Genomic DNA, 10,721 nt, shown 5'->3' with positions numbered 1-10,721 from the left:
TTCTGTCTCTTCTCAGGCGGGGATGGCATTGGGATCAAGCCGTGACTCTGCGGCTGACTCTGCAGAACGCATTCACACATGCTGACTGTGTGTGCAGCTCTGTGTGCCAGGCTGACCAGGGGGCCACAGAAGTGGAGCCCCTGGCGCGGTGGAAAGAGGGCGAGAGAAGGGCCAGCTCTGCTGCTTCTCAGCTGTAGGACCTCCGGAAGCCGCTGCACTGCAGAGCCTCAGTCTGCACATCAATAAAACGGGGATGACCTGGGCGGTTCCAGTGACAGCTGCGACGGGAACCCAGGGCGGTGGGCTCCCTGGCTTCTGCATCTCCCCAGTGCCCGGAGCCCACTGCTGCCTGGAGGAAAGGGTGGCCAGCGCTGGCTGCACGCTCACCTGTGGCTGCCTCTGTGCTCTGTTGCAGGTGATGGATGGCGGCACCATCAAGCAGAAGATCTTTACCTTCGACGCCATGTTCTCCACCAACTACTCGCACATGGAAAACTACCGCAAGAGGGAGGACCTGGTGTACCAGTCCACCGTGAGGTGAGGGGCAGGGGTCGGGGACCGGGAGGGCCAGCTCTCCACCCCTTTTACATCCTTCGCACAAGGTTCTTAGGGGGTCTCAGGACCACCCTCCATGGGCTCGGAAGGCAGAGTAAGACTGCTCAGAAGTGGGACCCATTTCTGGAGGGAAGAAGCAAGAAGGGGTCAAGTCCGACCCCTGCCACACGGAGCAGACCCCTGACAGCCAGCCCCTCCCAAGTCCTGCAAGGCGGGCTTTCCAAGCCCTGTTTCCAAGCGCGGACACTGAGGTCCAGAGAGGGTGAGCCGTGTGCCTAACGTCACACAGCCAGGAATGCCAGAGCTGCGGTGGGAACCAGCTCTGCCTGGCTCAGAGCCCATGGGCCCCAAACGTGGCAAGGAATACAGATCCTACATAGCGGGGCCCAGGTCAGAAGCGGAGGCAGGATGGGCAGAGAAGAGGCCTCGGGGATGGAGAGACTTAATTCTTCTCCTCCTTTTCCAGAAGACTTTAAGGGAGCTGATTCCCTGCCAGGCCCTGCCACGTCCCCCCACCCACTCCCTAAAAGGCCCCGACCCCTTTATCCCTCTGACCTTCACACGCACTGGGCCCTCTTCCCAGAGAGCCTGTCCCTGTGGTCACCTGGGCAACTCCTCATCCGCCTTCAGAACCCAACCCAGGTTCCTCTGTGGACGCCTTCTCTAGACCCCCTTCACCCCAGCAGAACTGATCTCCCCCAAAGCCTATGGCTGCCACCCCTCCAGGACCTGCCCCCCACAAGAAGGAGACCTCACCACATTAATGAACGGTAGCTTCACACGGGCGCTGAATGCGCACAACTTCACACACACACACACACACACACACACACACACACACGCATGCCCTTTCACACAGCCAGCTGCTTTGCCTGGTGGAGAAAGCGCAGTCTCAATCTGACTGGGCCACACTGGGCCACACTGGGGAGATGCTGCCGCACACACAGGGGGTGCACTGTGCTTCCTGGGGGGCCTCTTACACTCCCACTCTGTGCCTGATGCCTGACCCTCCACTCTCCACACCTGGGTTGCTTCTCCTTTCTGGGACCATGAGCACCAGGAGACGGAGCCGGTGCCCCTTCGCCCCTTAACCTTGTACCCTCAGCTCCCACACAAGGCCTGACGCACAGTAGGTGCACAAGGAAATTTGCAAATCCACTGGATGATCCTGGGTTTGCTCCTTGGCCCCTTGGGCCTCAGTGTACCCATGCATAAAATGAGGAAATGGGATGAGAGGATTTTAAAGGGTACCTCCACCCGGCACAGGGACTCAGGGAGGTGGCCCCTCCCTGGAGGTGGGTGTGCTTCTGGAGGGCCTTGCTGGGTCCCCTCCTCTCTGGCTTTGTGCCAGGAGGCAGACCCCGCCGCCTGCTGGGGAATCTGGTGAGAATGTGGGTGCAAAGGGGCTCTGAGGGGCCTGGGGGCACGTGGCCACACCGGTGCCCTCACTGGTATATTTATGATTTCTCCTGCACCCGCTTCCAACGAGGACTTGGGGCGCCTTAAAACATTAAAGCACCCCCAAGACCAGCCTGTGGCCATCAAGATGAAAACGGAGGCAGACACTCATTTTGGAGAAGAAAATAACTATTCTGGGACCCACAGATGAGTTTATGTCAAGTGAACATTTGAATCACCCCCAAGCTTCCCAGAGCCCGCCCCTGCCGCCCCACCCCTGCGTGGTGACCGTGGTCTCTAAGACCCCCAACCCCCACCCAGGACCCCAGCCTATCCATCATTCCTAGTGCCCCACCCCTGCCGCAGGTATGGTCTCCAGGGTGGCCAGAACACCAGCACAGCAGAGCCCCGCCCTCCTGTGCTCACTCCCTGCGCCTGGGCTCCAGTGGACAGCCTGGGGGTGGGGGTGGGGGGGTGAGGCCTGGACGGAAAGGAAAAAAGGAGCAGACCCTCCCACCCTCCGGAGTCTAATCCGATTCCACCAGCCCCAGGGGCGGCCTCGCTGGAAGAGGCAGCTTCTTGAGGCTGCAGGGCCCCATTAGGGCTGGTGGTGGGGTGCGCCCGGGACTCCACATTTACATATAAATGAAGATATTTACAAATTAATGCATATCAACTAGAGAGAGTCCCAGCTCCACAGCTGTCTCAGCCACTTCCTCTTCAGCTGGGGAGAGGGGAGAGGAGGCTGAGAAGATGAGCAGGAATTGGCAGAGAGCCCTTGTTTCCTGGGCAGCGGAGGGGAGAGGCTGCCGGGACTCCCAGAGCTTTCCTCCGCTGGTGGGGTTCCGGGGGGATGGGCGTCCCGGGGCGGCAGGGCTTCTGTCCCTGCGGGGGGCGGGGGCGTGCAGGTGTGGCACACCTTGGGCAGGTCCCTGTCAAAGGCCTTTCTAGTTCTGAGCCTCGGAACCCAGAACTCCCTGCTTGAAATTGGCAATAATTTATTCCTTCGGAGGGTTTGTACTTGAACACCTCTAGGAGCCTGGCGTGATGCGAGGAGCCGTGACCCAGAGGTGCAAGTAAGGCGGGGAGGCAGGCAGTAACCTAGGAAAGCGAGACATGAATAATATGTCGCTACACGTTCCACCAAGGATGACCTGCAGGATGCACCCGTGTGGGCACCTTCCCTTCCTGCTCGTTCTCCACCCCCTCCCAGCTGCCCGGACACCCTCACAAACAAGCCGCTCACTCAGAATCCTTGTCTCCGGGTCTGCTGCTCAGGGGCCTCCTAAGTGGGGAGGGGGGTACAGTGTGGGCGACAGTCCCACCAGCTGGCCGCCTGCACACCCACCCTCTCACGCCCTGTCTTCACCTCCGTTCACCTGTTACACCAGGCCGGCACAGGTATGAGCAGATTGGTGGACCCGACCATGGAGATGGTTATGTGGGCAAATTCATTGGTTCCTGCAGAATGCAGCTACCCCAGATGGCAGTCAAGACCTCCCTAGAGGTCAGGGTGAATCCCCATGAGCCTTCAACCACCCCTGTGCGCCCCCGTCCCACCCCCCCCCTACACACACACAGACACTGTGCTTCCATTTCCCAAAACCCTTTGCAGGCCCTTGTTCCATTCCATCTGCCCAGGGTGTCATGAGGAGCACTGGGCAGGTCTCTCTGGCTCTAATTTGTCAGTAGGAAAATCTAGACTCTGGGAGTTAAGTGTTCTCCTGCCCCTTGCACTCCTCGCCCACCTTTATTTTGCCAAGGCTCTACTCATCCTTTTAGATTCAGCTTAAATGGCACCTCCTCCAGGAAGCCAGTCCCGATTGCCCACACTGGGTCAGATCCTCAGTGTATTTCCCCTTCACACACTTACTGCCCAGGCACTAGGGATTCAGAGTCTGCCTCCCCAACAAGACCAGAAGTCCCATGAGGACAAGGATTGGGTCTGATGTCTTCACCACTATCTCCCCAGTCCTCAGCCTAGCACACCTCCCTCCCTCCCCCACCACACACACACACACACACACAACACACACACACACACACACACACACACACCATGTATGCTGTGAATGATTTGAAAATATTTGAGGGGTGGATGAGTTAGTGGTGGAAGCTGTGGCGTTGGATGAATTAGGAAGGAGCAAGTCAGGCCTCTGAGCCTTCCCCCAACATTTGCATCATTCATTCATCACAGGGAATTGAGCAATTGCTATATGTCAGAGATGGTGCTGGAAATAAACTAGCGAACAAGACGTAATCAGACCTGCTCTCGTGAGGTTTATGATGTAGCAGGTGAGTAGGGACAGACTATAGAAATATGTTTAGAATAACAAGAAAAATATTTACAATTGGTGACGAGTGTGTTGAAGGACATAAGGTCGTGTAATAGAGAATGAAGAATAATGGGGAGGAGGACTACAAGGCTTCTCCTAGAAGAGACATTTAAACAAAAATCTATGGGCTTAAAAGAAGCCATCCAGACAGCGCTGGGGGTAGGAAGGGCATTCCAGGTAGAAGGCACAGCAAGTGCAAAGGTCCTGAGGTGAGAAAGAGCTGGCCGGATCTAGGAGCTGCTTGGCCAGAGTTCAGGAAGTAAATTGACGTTTATTCTCAGCGTCCTGGAAGCCACTGTGATACGTGCTTTGTAAAGTTCACCCAGGTTGCTGAGTGGAGGGTGGGTTGGAGGTGCGAGGGCAGGACAAAGCCCTCGGAGGAGGAGCCTGGGGAGGTGGGGGAGATAGGTTTCTCCACAGGCCTTAGGACTCCGTTTCCAACTCCGAGTGAAGCTGGCGAGGGGAGCTGGAAGCCCACCTGGGCTGGCAGGGCCAGGAGGCAAACCCAAGAGGGGGCCAGAGAACCAGCCCACTGGGGTCTGATTTCCATGCCTGTCCCCCCAAAGCTGACTGAGCTTGGGAACAGCTGGGTGGGGTGGAGCCGAGGGGGTTCGTGGAGAATGTGGGAGCACCGTGATGCCTTCCTAATTCTTACTGATCAGGGGAGGGAGATGTGGGAAAAATCAAGTAAATGAAAAAGGGAGCCTTGAGGATCGAAGATGTGGAAAGAAACGCTACTTCCTTTATTACTTTGAGATGCAGCCGTTCACGTATTCACTCAACAGGGCATATTGAGCATTTGCGGCATGGGAGGCACAGTGCTGGGGGCTCAGAGCCGGGGGGGGGGGTGAGGAGGGCGGGCACGGTACCCCGAGGGTAGCCCCTGCCTCCATGGAGCACACAGCCCACCCCCTCTCCCACCCACCCGTAAGCTCCTTCATCTTAGTAACCCCAGAACCGACTCGACATTTCGAGAAGGACAATAAATATTTGTGGGATGAAAGGAGAGAAAGGGGAGATAAAACAGGGAGATAAATAGCTAACAATTCAAGTAATAAAGTGATAGCTGTCGTAGGAGAGATTCAGATATAAGCAGTGATGCGTCGGAGATGGAGAGACTGGGGAAATCATGGAGACGGTGGCATTTGAAGTGGCCCTAGAAGCAGAAGTAGGTCTTGGACAAAGAGCGGGGGGCGGGGTGGTGAGGGGGGGGGCAGGGAGTCTAGCCAGAGAGGCGGGCGCTGTGTTCGTGAAGGGCTGGGGGCGGGAGGCTGACCTCCTGCGGGCGGACAGAGGTTTCACAGCAGATGCCCTCTGGAATCCGTTCAAACGGAAACAAATGTAGTTGGCTTTTTAAACAGACGCATTAACTGTCTGGTCCAAAGAGCTGAGAGGTTTGTTTCCTTTGAAAAGTTAAATGTCCCTTCTGAGTCCCATCCATTAGCGCGCCGGGCAAAGTCTTTCTTCACGATGGGCACAAAGAAATATGCCGCCCGACCCTTGTTGGTTTCAAAGCCTGAATCCCACAGCTCGCTACTCCCTCTTCCTATTGTCCTGAACCATACGTCTCTTTTCTCCGAGATACACACGTGAAATCGCCATTCATTTCTCCGGGCCTGGGGACACTCGGCACACACATACATTGAATACCTACTGTGCGCCAGGCTTGCGCTAGGCACTGGGAGAACAGGACAAACCCAAGCCCTGTCCACATGGAAATGACTGTGGAGATTGCGCCACATTCCGAATCCACTATAAACCCATTCTTCCCTCCCCCACCCAGAAATCACCCAGGAACTGGAATGAGCTGAGGGAGACTGTAGGGGTAACCGTGTGCCCCTTTCAGCGCGTTATTCCTAACAGATAATGCCTCTCAGTAGCATCAGAATTGAGCGCCCCAGGTCTTCCACCCCATGTGGGAGTCAGGTCCCCATCTCTACCCTAGGGGACGCTTTAGGAGCGAGGGCTACAGTTCCCCTCCCCGCCACCAGGGGAATTTCAGTCCAATTGTCCCCCCAGCGAGGACAGGCTGCAAGGTAGTTACCTGAGCAACCAACCCCGCCTCCCTCGGGGTCTGCATCTCTGCACCGCAGGCCAGTCCCCGGACCACCTGCATTAGGATCACCTTGGAAGTTGCTTTAAAAGACCAATTCCGGGTGGAATTCGATTCCAGTGGTCTGGAGCAGGGCCTGGAAATAGTCTTTTAAAAAGTCTTCCAGGTGAAGACGTTGGCAGCGAGATCTGGAAAGCTCTGCTCACACAACACTTCCATCTGCTCCGGTGTGCAGATCTGGGCCAAAGAACTCAGCAGGAAGCTGCAGGCACAGAGAATTCTGATTCTGCTGGCAGCCGGTGATGGACCACTGTCCTGAGCCCCGCCTGCCCCCCAGGGCCAGACCCACTTGGGTTGAAGATAACAGAATAGGTGGACCAGCCAGCGACCTCCAGTCTAGAGTGACCTCCCAGGTACTGACCAGTCCCCCAGCCTGGGCCACCCCCATGTCCGGCTGCCACCATTAATCAGAAGAACGACACAGCTGAGTGCCAGGCCCTGTGCTGAGCTTCTCAGGAAGTGAAGCCATGACTGGAGGCGGGGGCCCTGGAGCAAGGAGCTCTTTCTGCAGCCCCCTGCCAAGGCATTGCCCCCTGAGTGTGCCCACGCTCCCTGAGTGTGCCCACGCCCCCTGAGTGTGCCCACGCTCCCTGAGTGTGCCCACGCCCCCTGAGTGTGCCCACGCTCCCTGAGTGTGCCCACGCCCCCTGAGTGTGCCCACGCCCCCTGAGTGTGCCCACGCTCCCTGAGTGTGCCCACGCTCCCTGAGTGTGCCCACGCCCCCTCAGTGTGCCCACGCTCCCTGAGTGTGCCCACACTCCCTGAACCAAAGTCTTGCTGAACCCAATCCTGGGCCTCCCACCAAGAGTACCCGGTAGGGAATGCAGTCACCAGACCCTCTCTGTGTCAGGCCTGCAGGTGGCGCTCTGCAGAGGCCACCAGATCTGCTCCCAGCCTTCCTCCCTGGGCCTGTCTCCCAGGGCAAGGACCCTCCCTCCTTCATCTCTAGGTCCTCAGTGCCTGGCACAGGGCCTGGGATGGAAGTCCGGGGCCTCAGTGCAGGTTTGTTGAATCAATAGGCTGACAGGTTATCCAAATGTGGAATTACCATTTCAAACAGTCAGCAGAACGCTCTCCCATCCATCATCCGCTTTAACCCTCACAGCATCCAGGGGAGGCGGGTCTCAGGCTCATCGAATCCTGCCGTGCTGTACAGCTGATGACACCAAGAGCAGAGAGCTGCAGTCACTTGCCAGGGGCTCGCGGTTTGCACACGGTAAAGCCTGGGTTCGTCCCCACGGGCCGTTAGAGCCATATTGGGTCCCTGGATCGCTGGGGCGGAGTCATTCAACAGTCATTGAGTGCCCACCCTGTGCCAGGACCAGTACCAGGCACTGAGGACTCGGTGACTTAGTGAGGGCATGTGACCTTGTGTTTCCACCCTGTATGCACACATGTACACACGGGTGTGCGCGTGCACGTGCGTACACACACACACACACACACACTGGATACCTAGCCTGAGATGCTTGGTGCCTCCAGGTAGGAAGTTGCCAGTCACCACCTTAACAATCGCCACCGCCTGGCAGCCCCAGGCCCCTGGATGCTCTGGCCTGGCGACCAAGTGATGCCAATCCTGGCTCCAGAGTGGGGCTCTCGGAGCCTCTGCCACCCCAGCTGGCAGCCCCCGTTCCTTTGACATGCTGAGAAGTCCAGTTACCTGACCAGCCTCTGCTGCTCTGCCCAGGTTCCCCATGGAGCAGGACACCCTCCGGCTCCCCGACTCGCCGCCGCCCCTTCTCCTCATCCACGGATCAGCTTCCCGCTTTTCTCCTCCAGTGGCTCCTGTCCTCCCTGCCTTTTTGGAGCTCAGTCGTGCTTCCAGGCCCAGCTCAAATGCCCTAATAAGCACAGCCTTCCCCCCAAATCCCTCCCCCCCAGGGTCAATCCTGCTCCGGGAGCACCCTGCATGGTGCCTCTGCTCTTCTCACTCTGGTTGCCATTACCCACTCGCACAAATGCTGTCCCCACTGAGGCCATGAGCGCCCAGTGGGCAGGGCCCAGGGTCACTCACACGCTGGCCCTCGGCACTTTCCGGAGGGATGGGCACTGCCCCCCTCCTCCCAAGTCCTCACTCCCCACCAGTCAAGATCGATTCTTCTCCTTTTATTCTTTGACTTTCAGCCTTTTCCGCTGCTTCTATGGTGGTCCTTCCCTAGGTGATGCTCTTCTTTCCTTCATTTCTCCCGCTCCGGGCCTCACCCTGCCCACGTGGGGCTATCTCTCCCCCCGGCACAGCCTGGCATCTCTTGGCTTGGAGCCCCTTTGTGGCCCAGAACCTCCCGGCAGCACAGACCCTGGATCTCAAGCTCCAGTAGCATCTAGGCCAGTGATGGCGAACCTATGACACACGTGTCAGAGGTGACACGCGAACTCATTTTTTTGGTTGATTTTTCTTTGTTAAATGGCATTTAAATATATAAAATAAATATCAAAAAATATAAGTCTTTGTTTTACTATGGTTGCAAATATCAAAAAATTTCTATATGTGACACGACTCCAGAGTTAAGTTAGGGTTTTTCAAAATGCTGACACGCCGAGCTCAAAAGGTTCACCATCACTGGTCTAGGCGGTCCCTGTTCCACATTCGGGTGGGAGGGGAGGGGTAGAGGTACTTCTCTGTGGTTGGGTCTTGGGTTAGTGGAGACCTTTGAAGCAGGGGACTAAGGTGCACGCTGTTGGGTCCACAGCGGTCACCAAGCAGTCCTCCACCCACCCCCCATTCTCTCTTTGCCCCCAGACATACAGGAGGCCTCTAGGGCTCCTGCTTCACTAGTCTTTCTCTCCTGGGGAGGGAAGTGCTTGCAAAGCTGTCTGCTGCCCTCTGGTGATGTATTGGGCTATTGCAACCAGAGGGGTGGTCCCCTGCCTTGGCCGCTCCCCACCCATTACCAAGAATGATGGGTCTTGTCCCTCAAAAGTGGGGACCTCCTTTCTTCATCTCTAGGGCCTCGGGGCCCAGCAAGGGTCTCAGAGGAGATTTGTTAAATTAATGAGCTGACAGGTTATCCAAATGTGGAATTATTATTTCAAACGTTCAGCAAAACTCTTTCCCATCCATCATTTGCTTAAACCCTAATGACAATTTTATGGAGTGCAGATCTCAGGCCTTGTTCCTGGGCCTCCAGCTCAGCCCAGAGAGAAGTAGAGCCCATGAGCTGGGAGGGTCCCCCTTGGGCAGGACTTTCTTCCCCCGGGGCCTTCCCAGGGAGGGGGCTGAGCCCGTGCTGACAGAATGGGGCATCTGGGGGGGGGGGGCGGTAACCCCTTTTCTCCTCTGGGTGGCAGTTTGCCTTTTACCAGGGGCCTTCTGGAGACAGAGTCTTCCCCCAGAATCACCCCAGGAATTGCAAGCGCCGTGTCCGGCTGCAGTGTGGCAGGGCCGGGCAGGTGGTTCTGATGCATGTCTCGTGTGCTGCCACCTCAGGCAAGGGCTTGCCCTGATCCCTCACTTGCTGTTGAAAGCGTGTTTCTGTTAGCTGTAGACCTCAAGCAACAGGGGTGCCTGGGGCGAGGGGCAGGAGGGGCTAGAAGGGGATAGTGGGGGGCTGGAAGGGGGAGAGATGTAATAATTTCAACAACAAAGATTTTTTTAAAGGCACAGGGGTACACAAGGGCGGTGAGGTCCCTGCCCCCCGCCCCCCCCGAAGGTGACCTTCCTGGGGTGCTGCTGGCAGCCCAGGGACAGTCAGGGGAGGGGCTCTCTGCAGCCTGGATGGCGAGATGAGGCAGCCACGCAAAGACCGGGAGTGAGCATTCTGGAGGAGGAGAAAGCGGAGCCTGAGAGGAGGGGAGCTGGAGTGTCCACCAGGAGCAGAGAAAAGCCCGGAGCAGAGGGATGAACCCCGCGGGGAGTGCGGGGGAGGGGAGCAGTCGGCACAGGCAGGGTCTCATGCAATGAACTTGGCAGGGCATAGGGCTCACCTTGTCAAAACGGATTCTCATGCCATGGGTCTGCCATGGGGCCTGATCATCTCCCAGGTGGGGCCAGTGCTGCTGTTCGGGTCTCGGAAACCCCCAGGGAGCGTTACACACTCCGCACACACCGGCCAAGCCCAGCCCAGCCCAGCCCGTAATGAGAACGTGGCTGGCTAACCCTCCAGGTGATCCCACTCTGCAGGCCAGGCGAGAGCCCCTGTTGCAGAGCATTCTGGGCCGTCAGAGCCCGACTGAATTGTGTTCTAGGCGTGGTGAGAGGCCATCACAGTTGCATTCGTTTCTGTTTGCGTGTTGTTAATAGAACCCGCCTGAGCTATTGGGGAGGCTGGGAAGTGGAGGGGAGGGGAGGGGAGGGGAGGGGAGAGGAGAGGAGGAGAGGA

General features: G+C 57.4%; 1 protein-coding gene across 1 annotated transcript in view; it reads left to right on the top strand.

The window, feature by feature from the left end:
* Nucleotides 1-10,721, top strand: part of LOC102249031 (immunoglobulin superfamily member 21) — a 72,334-nt gene that overhangs the window by 2,834 nt on the left and 58,779 nt on the right. The window contains exon 2 of the mRNA XM_005867871.2: nt 416-537. Coding sequence (XP_005867933.2) covers nt 419-537 — 119 coding nt within the window. The 5' untranslated portion in view covers nt 416-418. The remainder of the gene's footprint in view (nt 1-415; nt 538-10,721) is intronic.

Source organism: Myotis brandtii, unplaced genomic scaffold (assembly GCF_000412655.1).
Source record: "Myotis brandtii unplaced genomic scaffold, ASM41265v1 scaffold2527, whole genome shotgun sequence".
Taxonomy (NCBI): Eukaryota; Metazoa; Chordata; class Mammalia; order Chiroptera; family Vespertilionidae; genus Myotis; species Myotis brandtii.
Note: the sequence above shows the minus strand (reverse complement) of the source record. Positions and strands in the feature narration are given on the sequence as shown.